General features: G+C 43.7%; 1 protein-coding gene across 1 annotated transcript; it reads right to left on the bottom strand.

Moving 5' to 3' along the window:
- Positions 1–2,021: 2,021 nt before the first annotated feature.
- Positions 2,022–2,789, bottom strand: LOC117846827 (uncharacterized). Its single transcript, XM_034727920.2, has one exon. It carries the CDS (start codon positions 2,787–2,789, stop codon positions 2,022–2,024), a length of 768 nt encoding a protein of 255 aa, XP_034583811.1.
- Between the last annotated feature and the right edge of the window lie 9,253 nt (positions 2,790–12,042).

A 12,042-nucleotide genomic window follows, 5' to 3' on the forward strand; every position in this document is an offset into this window, starting at 1 on the left:
ATGCCTAGAGTAGGACAATTTCTATTACCCAAAAAAAGATCAATCAAAGAATGGAGAGTTTGATACAGCAAAATATAATGAATAAAAACAATTTCAGGAATAGGATGAAGTGGTTACTTTATGTAAAACAACATATCATTGTGGTATGCAAAGTATGAAGTGGTGTCTTTCAAAGGTTTGAACATCATCAAGATCCAAGGTAAAGATAGTAAATCACATAAAGCTCATAGAATGATCACCAAAATAGCTATTATACATATGTGGGATTGATTCTGATCCCCTCTATATTAATTATATATATATATATATATATATATATATATATATATATATATATATATATATATATATATCAAATCCAACATAACTATCGTATGGTAGCCAGACTATTCTTTATCCAAAATTCTGTGCAACAACATTGGAACAAATTAGATATAAAGGAATTCAAAGAACTCACTACAAAAGGGAAAGAGAGGCTACACCTACAGATACTTAAATTTATTGCATCTGAATATATGGCTATGGGTTGAAATTCAATGAACCCACTAAAGTAATTAAATATTCCTCAGACAAAGTCATTTGCTTAAATACCCCATGTGCAAAAACCAAAATCACACAGTTATACCCTTTTTTTAAATTACGGTCATCCGTTATCAATCCATGACACCATGACTTGCATGAGAATGACTATGCATCATAGTACAGAAAGCAGAACTTAGAACATCAACAAAATCAGGAGTCATCAGGACTAGAATGAAGGAACCTGGATTTTGTAATTCGAATTCGCTATATGAAAGGAGACAGCAGATAGACAAGGATGAAAGAGAGAAAACATTGCATCTCTGATATTTATATATTTGGTGTGATTTTCAAGGTTCCAGCACGCCACAAGATTGGGATACATGAATAAAAATCCAACGGTTATTGTGTAGAGTATATATCCGCTGGACCATGACCCAGGCTGCCATTTTTCATCATGCCCTAGGACGGGATAATTTCTTCCCAAACAAATGATCAAACAAAGAATACTATATATTGAAAGTTTTCATGCATTACAGAATGGAGACTTTCCTGATACTCAAGCCAAATGTCACGAATAAAACAATTTCAGGAAAAGGATGGAGTGGCTTTCTTTATTAAAAGAAAATACCATAGCGGTGTTATGCAAACACATAGCTTTCAGAAGTTCAAACGTCATCAAGCTAGATCCGAATTAAGATAGTAAGTTCATGATTCGCGTAGAAAAAAATCACATAAAATTCATATGCTCAACAAGATGGGCATTATATCTATACGGCCGGGATAGATTCCCCTATATTGATTATCTAACCCGACAGAACAGTCATATAGGTACCGATGACTCCTGATTATGCATGAGAATAACATGTCCAGATTTCCATGCAACAACTTTGGAGAAAACTGGAAGAAATTAGGGATAATTAATAAACCAACTAAGTGACACATTTAGATCGTTATCGTATCGATCCATGAGACCATGCATGACTAAGGAAACAAAACATACAGCATCATCAAAATCAGGAGTCAGGACTAGTAGAACGAAGTAGCCTGGATTTTGTAGTTCGAATTCACTATTTGAAAATTGAAAGGAGACAAACAGATGTAGACAATGAAAAAAGAGAGAAAATGTTGCATATTTATGTATGCCATCATTAATAGTTTGCATCCATTGCATGATGGATCCATGCAAGGAACAGGCACGATTCAAATCGAATATTAAATCAGCAGTGAACCCAAAATCCCTCCCAGTAATACCACCTCACATTACTATACCCCAACCAAACCCCAGGGGAAAAAAAGAAGAATGAGAGAGAAAATCTAAAGATAATTTAGTACAAAGGAATCAGGAACCCTAGCTAGTAAACCTATCTACCTTGCTTGCTTACTTGCTCCCAAACACATGCATGCATGAGCATGAGCAGCCTCCAAGACCACCCTCGCTCTCTGAAGCCTTCAAGCCGGCCAAGCAAGCTGCTGCTGGCTTGAAGTGCTTGTGCTGCTCATCACTTGAGGAAAACATCAAACCAGAAGAAGGGCTCGGGCTCTTCCCAGAGCAGCGCCGCCGCGTAGTCCTCCTCTTCGTCGCCGTTGTACTCCCAGCCCGCCTCCGCGGCAGCCTCCTCCGGTGTCCCCGCCTGCGGCTCCAGTAGCGACGTAGAGGATCCCACTGCGGGCGCGACCGCCGGCTCCTGCGGCGCCTCCACCATTGGCGGCACCGTGGTTATCACCGTGGACGCCGTGGCCGTGCTGGCGTAGTACAGCGGCGGGGTCAGCTGCTGCTGCGGCGGCGGCGGCAGGAGGTGGTACTGGAACTGGTGGTGGTGGAAGGCCGGCGGCGTGGGGGCACCGGCGCATCCGGAGTGCTGTTGCGGCGGCGCCGGGCGCGGCAGGAGCGGGCGGAGCGCGGGCGGCGCGGACGCGGACGATGAGGAGTGCGTGTGGGAGCGCGGCGCGGCGAGCGGCGGCGGCTGCGGCGGCGGGGAGGTGAGGTTGAGGTGCGCGCGCGGGCCGTAGAGGAGGAGCGCGGCGCGGTCGTAGGCGCGCGCGGCGTCCTCGGCGGTGGCGAAGGTGCCGAGCCACTTGCGGGAGCGCTTCCGGGGCTCGCGGATCTCCGCCACCCACTTGCCCCAGCTCCGCTGCCGCACGCCGCGGTACCGGAACTTGCCGTTCTCCGGCCCGCCTTTGAGCGCCTTGCCCTTCCGGCCTTCGCCGCCGCCGCCGCTGCCTGCCGCTGCCTCGGCCGCGGCTGGGGGCGGGTTGTTGGGTTCCATGGGGGCAGGCAGCGGCGCTGGTATAAGAGGAGAGAGAGGGGGGATGGGGAAGAGAGAGAGGAAGGGTGGTGGCGCTGTGGCGTGTGCTTTGGGGCGAGAGCGCTAGGGATGGAGACCGAGGTGGATGTGCTTGGTGGAGAGGGGCGGTGGTCAAATATATATAAAGGGGAGAGAGAGTGCAGTAGCATCCAGTGGACGTGGTGGTGGTCTGGTGGAAAAAGGAGGAGAGAGTAAAAAAAAAGCTTGCGTTTTCACTGTGGGCTGTGGCCAGTCGAGGCCATGCATGCGGTAAATGGTTGGAGTAATTGCCTTCTTGCTTGCTGCCTGGCTTGTGTGCGTGCAGACGTGCAGTGCAGTGTTGCATCAGGCATCAGCTCATGCATGCAGCGTCTCTGTGCTGATGACTTGATCAGTTGATGTGCCTAGCTATGACGATCTCGGTTCAATGGAGAATCATCCATCACTTCGCTTCGATCGGCCATCCAACAGAACGAAATTGCCGCTTGCTTCGTGTTTCCAATCCCGCTCGATCTGTCATCGTCTCATCGACTTTTGGTTGAAGTTTTCTTGGAAATGACTGCACGCAGCGGTCAACTCCATTTCCCAGTGCCATCAACGGATAGGAGTAATGAAGCCTCCGGCTTGACATGTCAACATCCAAATTCATGATCCCGCGCGATAGGCGGAAGCGAATCTTCAGTACGGTTCTTTTGGCAGGGCACCAGGAACGGCTCCTGGAACCGCTTTAGGTGGAGCTGTGCCGAAAAGCTTCTTTGCAAATGTTTTCGATGGCTAGCTTCTTTGCAAATGTTTTATCGAGAAGCAATTGTGCCTCCGTGTGGCTCGTCCCCCAGGCCAGTCCCGATGTTTACATAATTGCTCCTGAATTTTGCCAAAATTACATAAAAAATGCCACCGCACCACCTATCTCCAACCGGCCATCTCTTTGAACCGCGACTCGCTCCCTCTCTTGCAGAAACGGCGGTGCCCCATGAATTCCTTCCGGCACCTGACGCCAACGCGCAGGGAGGTCACTCTGGGTGGGAAAAATAGCGGATCGACCATGGCTAACCTCATGGATTGGGGGCGCCAGAGCCTCCGCATCTGGGCCAGATGGCGCCCTGCGTCTAGGCGGACCGGCGGCAGCCGGCCAAGGGCCGGCGCGGCAGGCAACCGGCCAGGGAGTGGCTCACCAGGATGGCGGCTCATGGGCCAGCAGTCTAGTGGCCACCTCGACCGCGGGCGCAGGAGCATGGCCCGACGGCCCCCTTGTGGTGTAGGCGCTGACGTGCTTCCAGGATGGGTGTCCATGGCGAGCGGCGGATTGGTGGAGCAGCACATTGGCAGTCGCGGCTCTCGAGCCAGAGTGGCTCTCTAGCATCTTGGTGAAGCGTCGCCGTCAGCGCCGACGTCAGCCGAGAACTAGAACACCGAGGCAAGGGAGGCAAGGGCGGTGCCAATTCGAGGAGCCTCTGCTCGCCGTGGAGGAGGACGCGGTGGCCGGGCACCTAGACCACAAGCGTCGGTCCCTGCTGCCCCTGCAACCGTTGACGTTAGCAATGACGATCCAAGGTAAGAAATACTTGTCATATTAGCAATTCGTTGAGCATAGATGGAATGTCGTGTCATACATCTCTTTGTGAAAATGGAATTTGTAGCATGCTTGGAATGTGTAGGTTACTTGATATTTGGTGCTTATGGTACTGATTTTATTAGCAATAGAGATGCCGCTTGGTGTGATGAGAACACTAGAATAGTCTGTGAGATTTTTGCAGACAAAGTTCAAAAAGGAAATCGTTCAAGAACTCATTTGAATAAGACCGGTTACAAGAATGTGATACAAATGTTCCATGAGAGGACCGGTATTCTGTATACTAGAAAACAGCTCAAGAACAAATGGGACAAATTGAAAATTGATTTTGGAACTTGCAAGCAACTGACCATGAGGAGACTGGCATAGGATGGGATGAATCAGAAAAGAATATAGTTATATCAAAGACTTGGTGGAAGGAAACATCAGCAGTAAGTGCAAGTTATTTTTCATGCTAGCAATGCTCCATTGTCTTGCTGCATGCTTTGTTTCCATACTGAAAATTATTTCTTGCATTACAGAAAATAAAGGGATGTACGAGATTCAAGAACGGTGGGCTCCAAAATGAGGAAAAGTTGGGAACTATATTCGAAGATCTTTGTAACACCAGTGATGATCATTGGTGTGCTTCTAGTGGTGCAGGACCTTCTCAAACAAATCTGTCTTGTGGTACTTCTACCATAACATTGATGATGAAGATGAAGTTGACAATGATGATGATAGTGAACCGGAGGAGGTGACACCTGTTGGAGGTATGCCCTAGAGGCAATCATAGAGATGATGATATTCCATTTGTATCCATGATTTGTATATTGTGTTCATTGAATATCCATTGAAGGCTACTTGAATTGATTTGCAATTATGTGAATTGTATGTGAAACTCTTTACTTGTATGGTTATTCTAAAGTTGTCCCTAGTCGGAGTTCATGTGAGGACACACATGAATATTAGACTAGCACATGTATTAGTTGATGACTATGTTTCACAAGTCATGGACATGGAGATGTTGAACTAATAATGTGGACACATGTGGAGACATGTGCTAGGACTGACCCAACACGAGAAGTAGTTCTCTCTTTAAACAACATATACGCTTTGTCCTTAGACCTGAGACTGTCGCATGTATTCTAGATGTGGATCGACCTACTTAGGGGCTATCAAACGCTACGCCGTAACAGGGTAGTTATAAAGGTAGCTTTCAGGTTTGTCAAGAAGCATGCTATGAGACATGGTCAGTCAAGATGGGATTTGCCCCTCTCTGATTGAGAGTGATATCTCTGGGCCCCTCGAGTGATCGGATCCGAAAATGCATGGCCATGCTACGTACGGTTAAGAGTTAACTTACAAAGGGATTCCGAATCACAGGATCGAGAAAGAGCGGTCGGCTTGAAGCTAGACCAAATATCGTGAGGCAAAGGGAATAGCATGTATATTATGTTGTGATGGTTCGTCTGATATGATCTTCGTGTGCGTATAGGAGTTGGCACGTCTTGCTAGAGGCCGCTACCGACTATTGGGCCGAGTAGGAGTACTCGGGCCATGTCTATACGTATCCGAACCTATAGGGTCACACACTTAAGGGGCTGGAAGCCCAATTCGGATCTGATCCGAGTTGGATTAGGTTTAGGAGTACTAATGGGCCTCGGATCCAGAGGCCCATCAGGAACCTCTATAAATAGAGGGGTGGGGGCGCCCTAGGGTTCACACCTTTTGGCGAAATACACCTGCCGCGCCTCCCACGCCCTCGCCTGTTGCAACTCGCGGATCTAGCAGTCCGGCTTGCGACGCTTCCTCCCTGCACGTGTGGATACCTTGGAGGTGTTGCGCCTGCAGCACTTGGACGAGCCATCGGCGAGCCGCCGACGAGCCACGACGAGCCGACGACGAGCCGCGGCACCGGAGGCGATCTTGCTGCACGTGGACGAGCTGCTGAGGAGCTGCTGGACGTGATCGACTACGTACGACTACGTTGATCGACTACGTACGACTACGTGATCGTCTTCACTGCACCGACGCAAATCTACATCTTCCGCACCAGTAGTGCGTCGAGTGGTAATCCCGTGATCCTTATACGGCAGTTCTTCCTGGTTATACGCGGTAGAAATTTTGATTTGCGCTAGTGTAGCCTACCTCGTATACCTACAACACCTACTAGTGGGAGAGGGAAGAGAGGTAGAGGGGCTGATAACAAGAAGGGAAAGAAACCTAAGACAAGTGTAGGTCATTGGTTTCAAGAACAAATGAGCAAGATTGTGGAGATGAATGAGCGAACAACTGCATCTTGTGAGTCCATTACAAGGAGGGAGGACAAATCTGTTTGTTCTATCCAGGATGTCATGGCTTTGGTGAAGGACTGTGGTGTTGTTCCAGGAACAAATGAACATTTCATTGCATCTCTCGTTTTTACCAAAAAGGCTAAAAGAGAGATGTTCATGACATAGGACACACTTGAAGAGAGATTTGATAGGTTAACTAGAAAGCATGAGTGGATGATAGAAATGATGTGCCTAAGTAGAGCATTTCTAGATGCTATTTATTTGTTGGCAGCCAGTGTATCCTTCCAATTAGGACTTTTTATTTCTGGATGTTATTTATTTGTTGCTTCCAATGGTACTAGTTTAATGGCTTGTAATAATTTGTAGGCTCTGTATGACTTTCCAATACTACTATTTTGAATTGTAATAATGGTACTATTTTAATGATTGTTCTGCACAGATCTGATAATTCTTCTCATGAGACTGATGATAATGCTTCTGAAGGTGATGAATGGACTGTAAAAACTCTTGCATTGTTGAGGAGTGCTCAAAATATTAAATTTATCACTGATGTTCTTGCTTCCAAATATTTCATGACATATCATGACAAAAATGGGACTAGAACTCCAGCACAGAGTGGCTTTGGTTGGACTATGGAAAAACTTCACACTCCAAGACAGAGCCACAAGATGTTCAGGATGGATCCACGCCTATTCTACCAGCTGCCTGATATGCTAGCGAGTACATATGGTCTTGATTCATCTGTTCACGTGAATTCTATAGAATCACTTGCTATGTTCCTTCTTGTGTGTGGCCAATGTATATTAAACAGTGCTATAGATGGTATATTCAACCATTCATAAGAGACCATCAGTAGAAAATTCGAGGAGGTATTGAATTGTGTGGTGGCTATGTGCGAGGACTACATAAGACCTATTGATCCTAATTTCAGTACTACACACCCAAGGATCAGTAATGATCGTAGGATGATGCCACATTTCAAAGATTGCATTGGTGCACTAGATGGTACTCACATTTTGGCAACACCACCTCCTCATGACCTTATTAGATATATTGGCCGAAGTGGCCAAGCGACACAAAATGTTCTTGTTGTTGTTATTTTGACTTGCGATTCACATATGCATCTATTGGGCAGCCTGGATCTATGCATGACACCAATGTGTTGTTCAATGCACTAAGGCATGATTATGACAAATTCCCGCACCCTCCTGTAGGTATGTTCATATTTCGTTATTGTTGTCACAAGTGTGTACATTGACATATTTGGAATGTAGCTCATATAATTTTCCATGTGTGCTTAGAAAAATATTACAATGTTGATGTCGGTTACCAAATAGACCTGGATACTTGGCTCCATACAAGGGCGCAAGGTACCATGTGCCAGAATGGAGGAGGGGTCCTGCTCCAAGCGGTGAGCATGAGCTCTTTAACCATTTGCATTCAAGTCTTCGTAATGTGGTAGAGCACGCTTTTGGAGTATTGAAAATGAAGTGGAGAATACTTCTCAAGATGCTGACTTTTCCATTGGAGAAGCAAATAATGATCATTGCCGCAACCATGTGCCTCCATAACTTCATTCGTGAGAACAATGCACAAGATAAATATTTTCGCAAATGTGATCAGAATCTTGATTATGTGCCCACCATACCATCAAGATATGTAAAACATCTTCCTTCCCAAAATGCAAGCAATACATTAACTTCAGAATCGAATGGTCGGACAATGGATAGATTTGATGAAGGGCGATCTTTCTTTCTAGATCATCATGAGCATCTATGTTGGCTTGTATAGTTTATGTGAGGATTATGCCTCATATTTTGTAAAACCACTACTATTATTGCTGAACAGCGAGGGAGTGAGCCAGAAGCTCTTGTGCTGCTGCCCTGGTTACTACTGTTGTTGGCTGCTAGCTACAATACTGCTCATTAGTTAAGAAAAGTTTTCTATTCATTTTTTTAATTTACATGAACTAAAATTACAAATGGAAGGAAAACATACAATTCAGCGTAACAATCAAGTCGTATATCAAGGGGCATATTGGACATTTGACATCTCCAATCCATTCATGAAAAATAGGGTGAAGTGGTTTTGCCAAACGTTTTCCAAAACAGCTTTAGCTTCACCAGAGAAGCCACTCCACCAAAAGAGCTAGAGCTAGAGCCATTTTCAGAGGAGCCAAAGCCTTGCCAAACGAGCCCTTATACGACATGTGAAGTTTCATGTTTCAAAATACATGTTTTTTCCAAAAAAATCTGCATGTCAATGGTTCTACTTTTTTTACTATATCACTATGTGCATAATTACAAATATTGACAATACTTATAAAACTGGTGTTACTACATTTACCAAAAAAATACTATTTGATTGCATATATCACTATAAAAAAATGACATTTTTCGTCCCACAGCTGTTACCGGTCCCAAACCCCCATTTAATACTAGTTTCGCAACCGGTACCACTACGTCAGTATTAGGGAGCCCTTTAGTACCAGGTCATTTACCCGGTACTAAAGGATCCTCCTGGCTATTCAACACATTTTTTATTATTTTAGGTGCAAAATAATTTACTAAGGTATCTTTATTACTGGATAGATGACCCGAAACTAAAGGAGGTCTCTTTAGTACCGGCGAAGTGATATCGGTTATAAAACCAGTACTAAGGGGGGTTTAGGTCCAGTAAAGTCACTTTCTCTAGCAGTGTATTTGGATGTTTATAATACTTTTTAATAAAAATTGGTGGTCAACGTGTCAAAAAATTCTAGATGTTGTAGGAATCTCTTGAGACTATCTTTGTACACTAAGGTCATGTGTAGATCCATCATAGATTGGGAATCTGGATTGTAAAAGCTAGATTGTGGGACTGTGTGATTCATACATTGTGAGTGGCTGGAATGCTGCTTTATATTGAAAAATATATAATGCCCTTCATTTATTGCATTTGGGATAATTTTGAATACAAGGTGATCGGCATTTTTATTTTTTTATTCACAGGATGGTAAAAGTTAGGTTCTTTCAGCTAGTGGGATTTTACAATTGAGGTAGTTGGATTGTGGAAGCTAAAGCAAAAGTTAGCATGTTTGGGTCCAAAGCTTGATTTCAGAATCTAGTGGGATTCAAAAGGGCCAAAGTATATGCACATAATTAGCTTAGACTAATTGTAGTCAAACTTCATAAAACTTTGATTTTGTTGAAGTCCTATTCTGACAATATGGATGGGCAGTGTTTCTAGCACATGTTCTTTTGTGCAATGAGGCTTCAAGTATAAATCAAATTCTTAGGAAGTTTCCACGATACTACTGCCTAGGATTTTGTATCGTGAGACCACCTCCATCATGATCTAGGACTCTAGGTTGATGTCTTTCCCAGAAAAGGAAAGTTGCCAAACCATTGCATGCATGCTGCACACCTAGGCATGCTGCGGCTGGAAAGACTGCAAAAGCAGGTGCACATACGGACATAACAAATGACCAAAATCAAGGACAAGGCTCCTGGTAGTGGCCTCCAAAGCCCGTCACTTTGGCGTCCTACTGACTCACATACTCCCCCACGTCCTGACTTACATACTCCTCCTGACTTAGATCTTGTTTGGATACGAGCTACTAAATTTTAGGAGGGTCACATCTGATGTTCGGACGCTAATTAGAAGGACTAAACATGAGCTAATTATAAAACTAACTGCAGAACCCCTATACTAATTCACAAGACGAATCTATTAAGCCTAATTAATCCATCATTAGCAAATGTTTACTGTAGCACCACATTATCAAATCATGGACTAATTAGGCTTAATAGATTCGTCTTGCGATTTAGACTCCATCTGTGCAATTAGTTTTGTAATTAGACTATATTTAATACTCCTAATTAGTATCCAAACATCCGATGTGATAGGTACTTAAAGTTTAGAAGTGTGTTCCCAAACACCCCATAATAATAGTGAACAGCATTATTCTTTGGTGATAGATTGATAGTTAGCGTACCTATCGACAGGAAGGTAGCTATGATAATTCGCTAATTACCTTTATAATCTGTCGGTCCAGTCTCTGTCTTTAGAGGTGTTTTAGAGATGTTATAAAGATAGGTATGCATGTGTGTTCATAAAAATGAGTATGTGTGCGTATATATAAGCGTTTGTGTCAGTATTGTGTTTTTGAAAAAAAAAAGAAAAAGTATCCACGAGAGGTTGAACTAAGATTGCAAGGAATTGGACGTTTTTTAAATCCCGTGGTAGTTGAAATTTGACTTTGACCACTAGTTTTATAATTTTATTTGTATCGTCTAAAATTTATGAAACCATTTCCTAAACACTTCGATTGTACATGAGTACAGTTTACTCAATCATATTAGTGTTCAAACTGAACTCTAAAACTTTGATGGCACAATCTTATTCATGAATCAAAAGTTGTTGTGTCAAAGTTCGGTTGAAAATAGTGATATGCTCAGCTGTTAATGTGGAACCTGCTCATCCAGATTCGAGTACTCGATTCAGCATGGGTGCTTACATTTTCTTAGATTTATCTCAGGATTTAACCGACACTATTCTTTTAGTGGCAGACGACATGCCCGATGACAGCGAGATGCTAATGGTGACTTCATCAGTGTTGAGAATTTGCCGGCTCACTACTTTAAAGATGCTCATAGGAGTAGAATTGTGTACGCATGTTCGTAGGGGTAATATGCATGTGTATATGTGAGCGTCTGCATCATCTATTGTGTGACTCGAAAAAAAAAGTTCGACTGCAAATAGGAAAAGCCGTGAGCACTGTGGGGTTTGTTTATGGGCGTGGTAGTACGCGGGAAGACCCAGCTCGTCTGTTTTGTTCGTTACGAATGGATGTACAGTTCGAGTCACGCGACAGAAGCTCGTGGACGTAGCAAAAGGAAAAAAAAAACTTAGCCAAGAAGAGACAATGGGACGGATGCATCGGGAACGAGCAAAGAGGTTTGTTGTTGAAATGTTGACGAGTGAGAATATAGTCCCAGGATAATTAAGGCATGCAAATGTACTCCGTTCCAAAATAAATGTTCATTTAAAAAATTTCAAACAGATTAATAGTTAGAAATATCTAGGAGTATGATGTAAATAGTGCTGGCTGTCTTGTTTTCTGGATCTGAATAACTAGAAAAATAGTATCAGATTGACTTTAAACACTTCTTCATACACTATTTTATTAGTTTGAGTGTTGTTCTAATTAGATGAGGTCTACTAGAAGCAAAAAAAAACACTCTTTGTGGCACAGAATTTGAAGACTAAAAATATATTTATTTTGAGATGGAGGGAGTAGGGTGAGAAACGTTTTTTCCTAGAACTTGTGCCAATTCCAATGCTCTCATGTTGAGAGCACGTCCAGATTCTTTGGTTGTTTTTTAATGAATCACATAGTATAGAC

The sequence above is a fragment of the Setaria viridis genome, chromosome 3, assembly GCF_005286985.2.
Source record: "Setaria viridis chromosome 3, Setaria_viridis_v4.0, whole genome shotgun sequence".
Taxonomy (NCBI): Eukaryota; Viridiplantae; Streptophyta; class Magnoliopsida; order Poales; family Poaceae; genus Setaria; species Setaria viridis.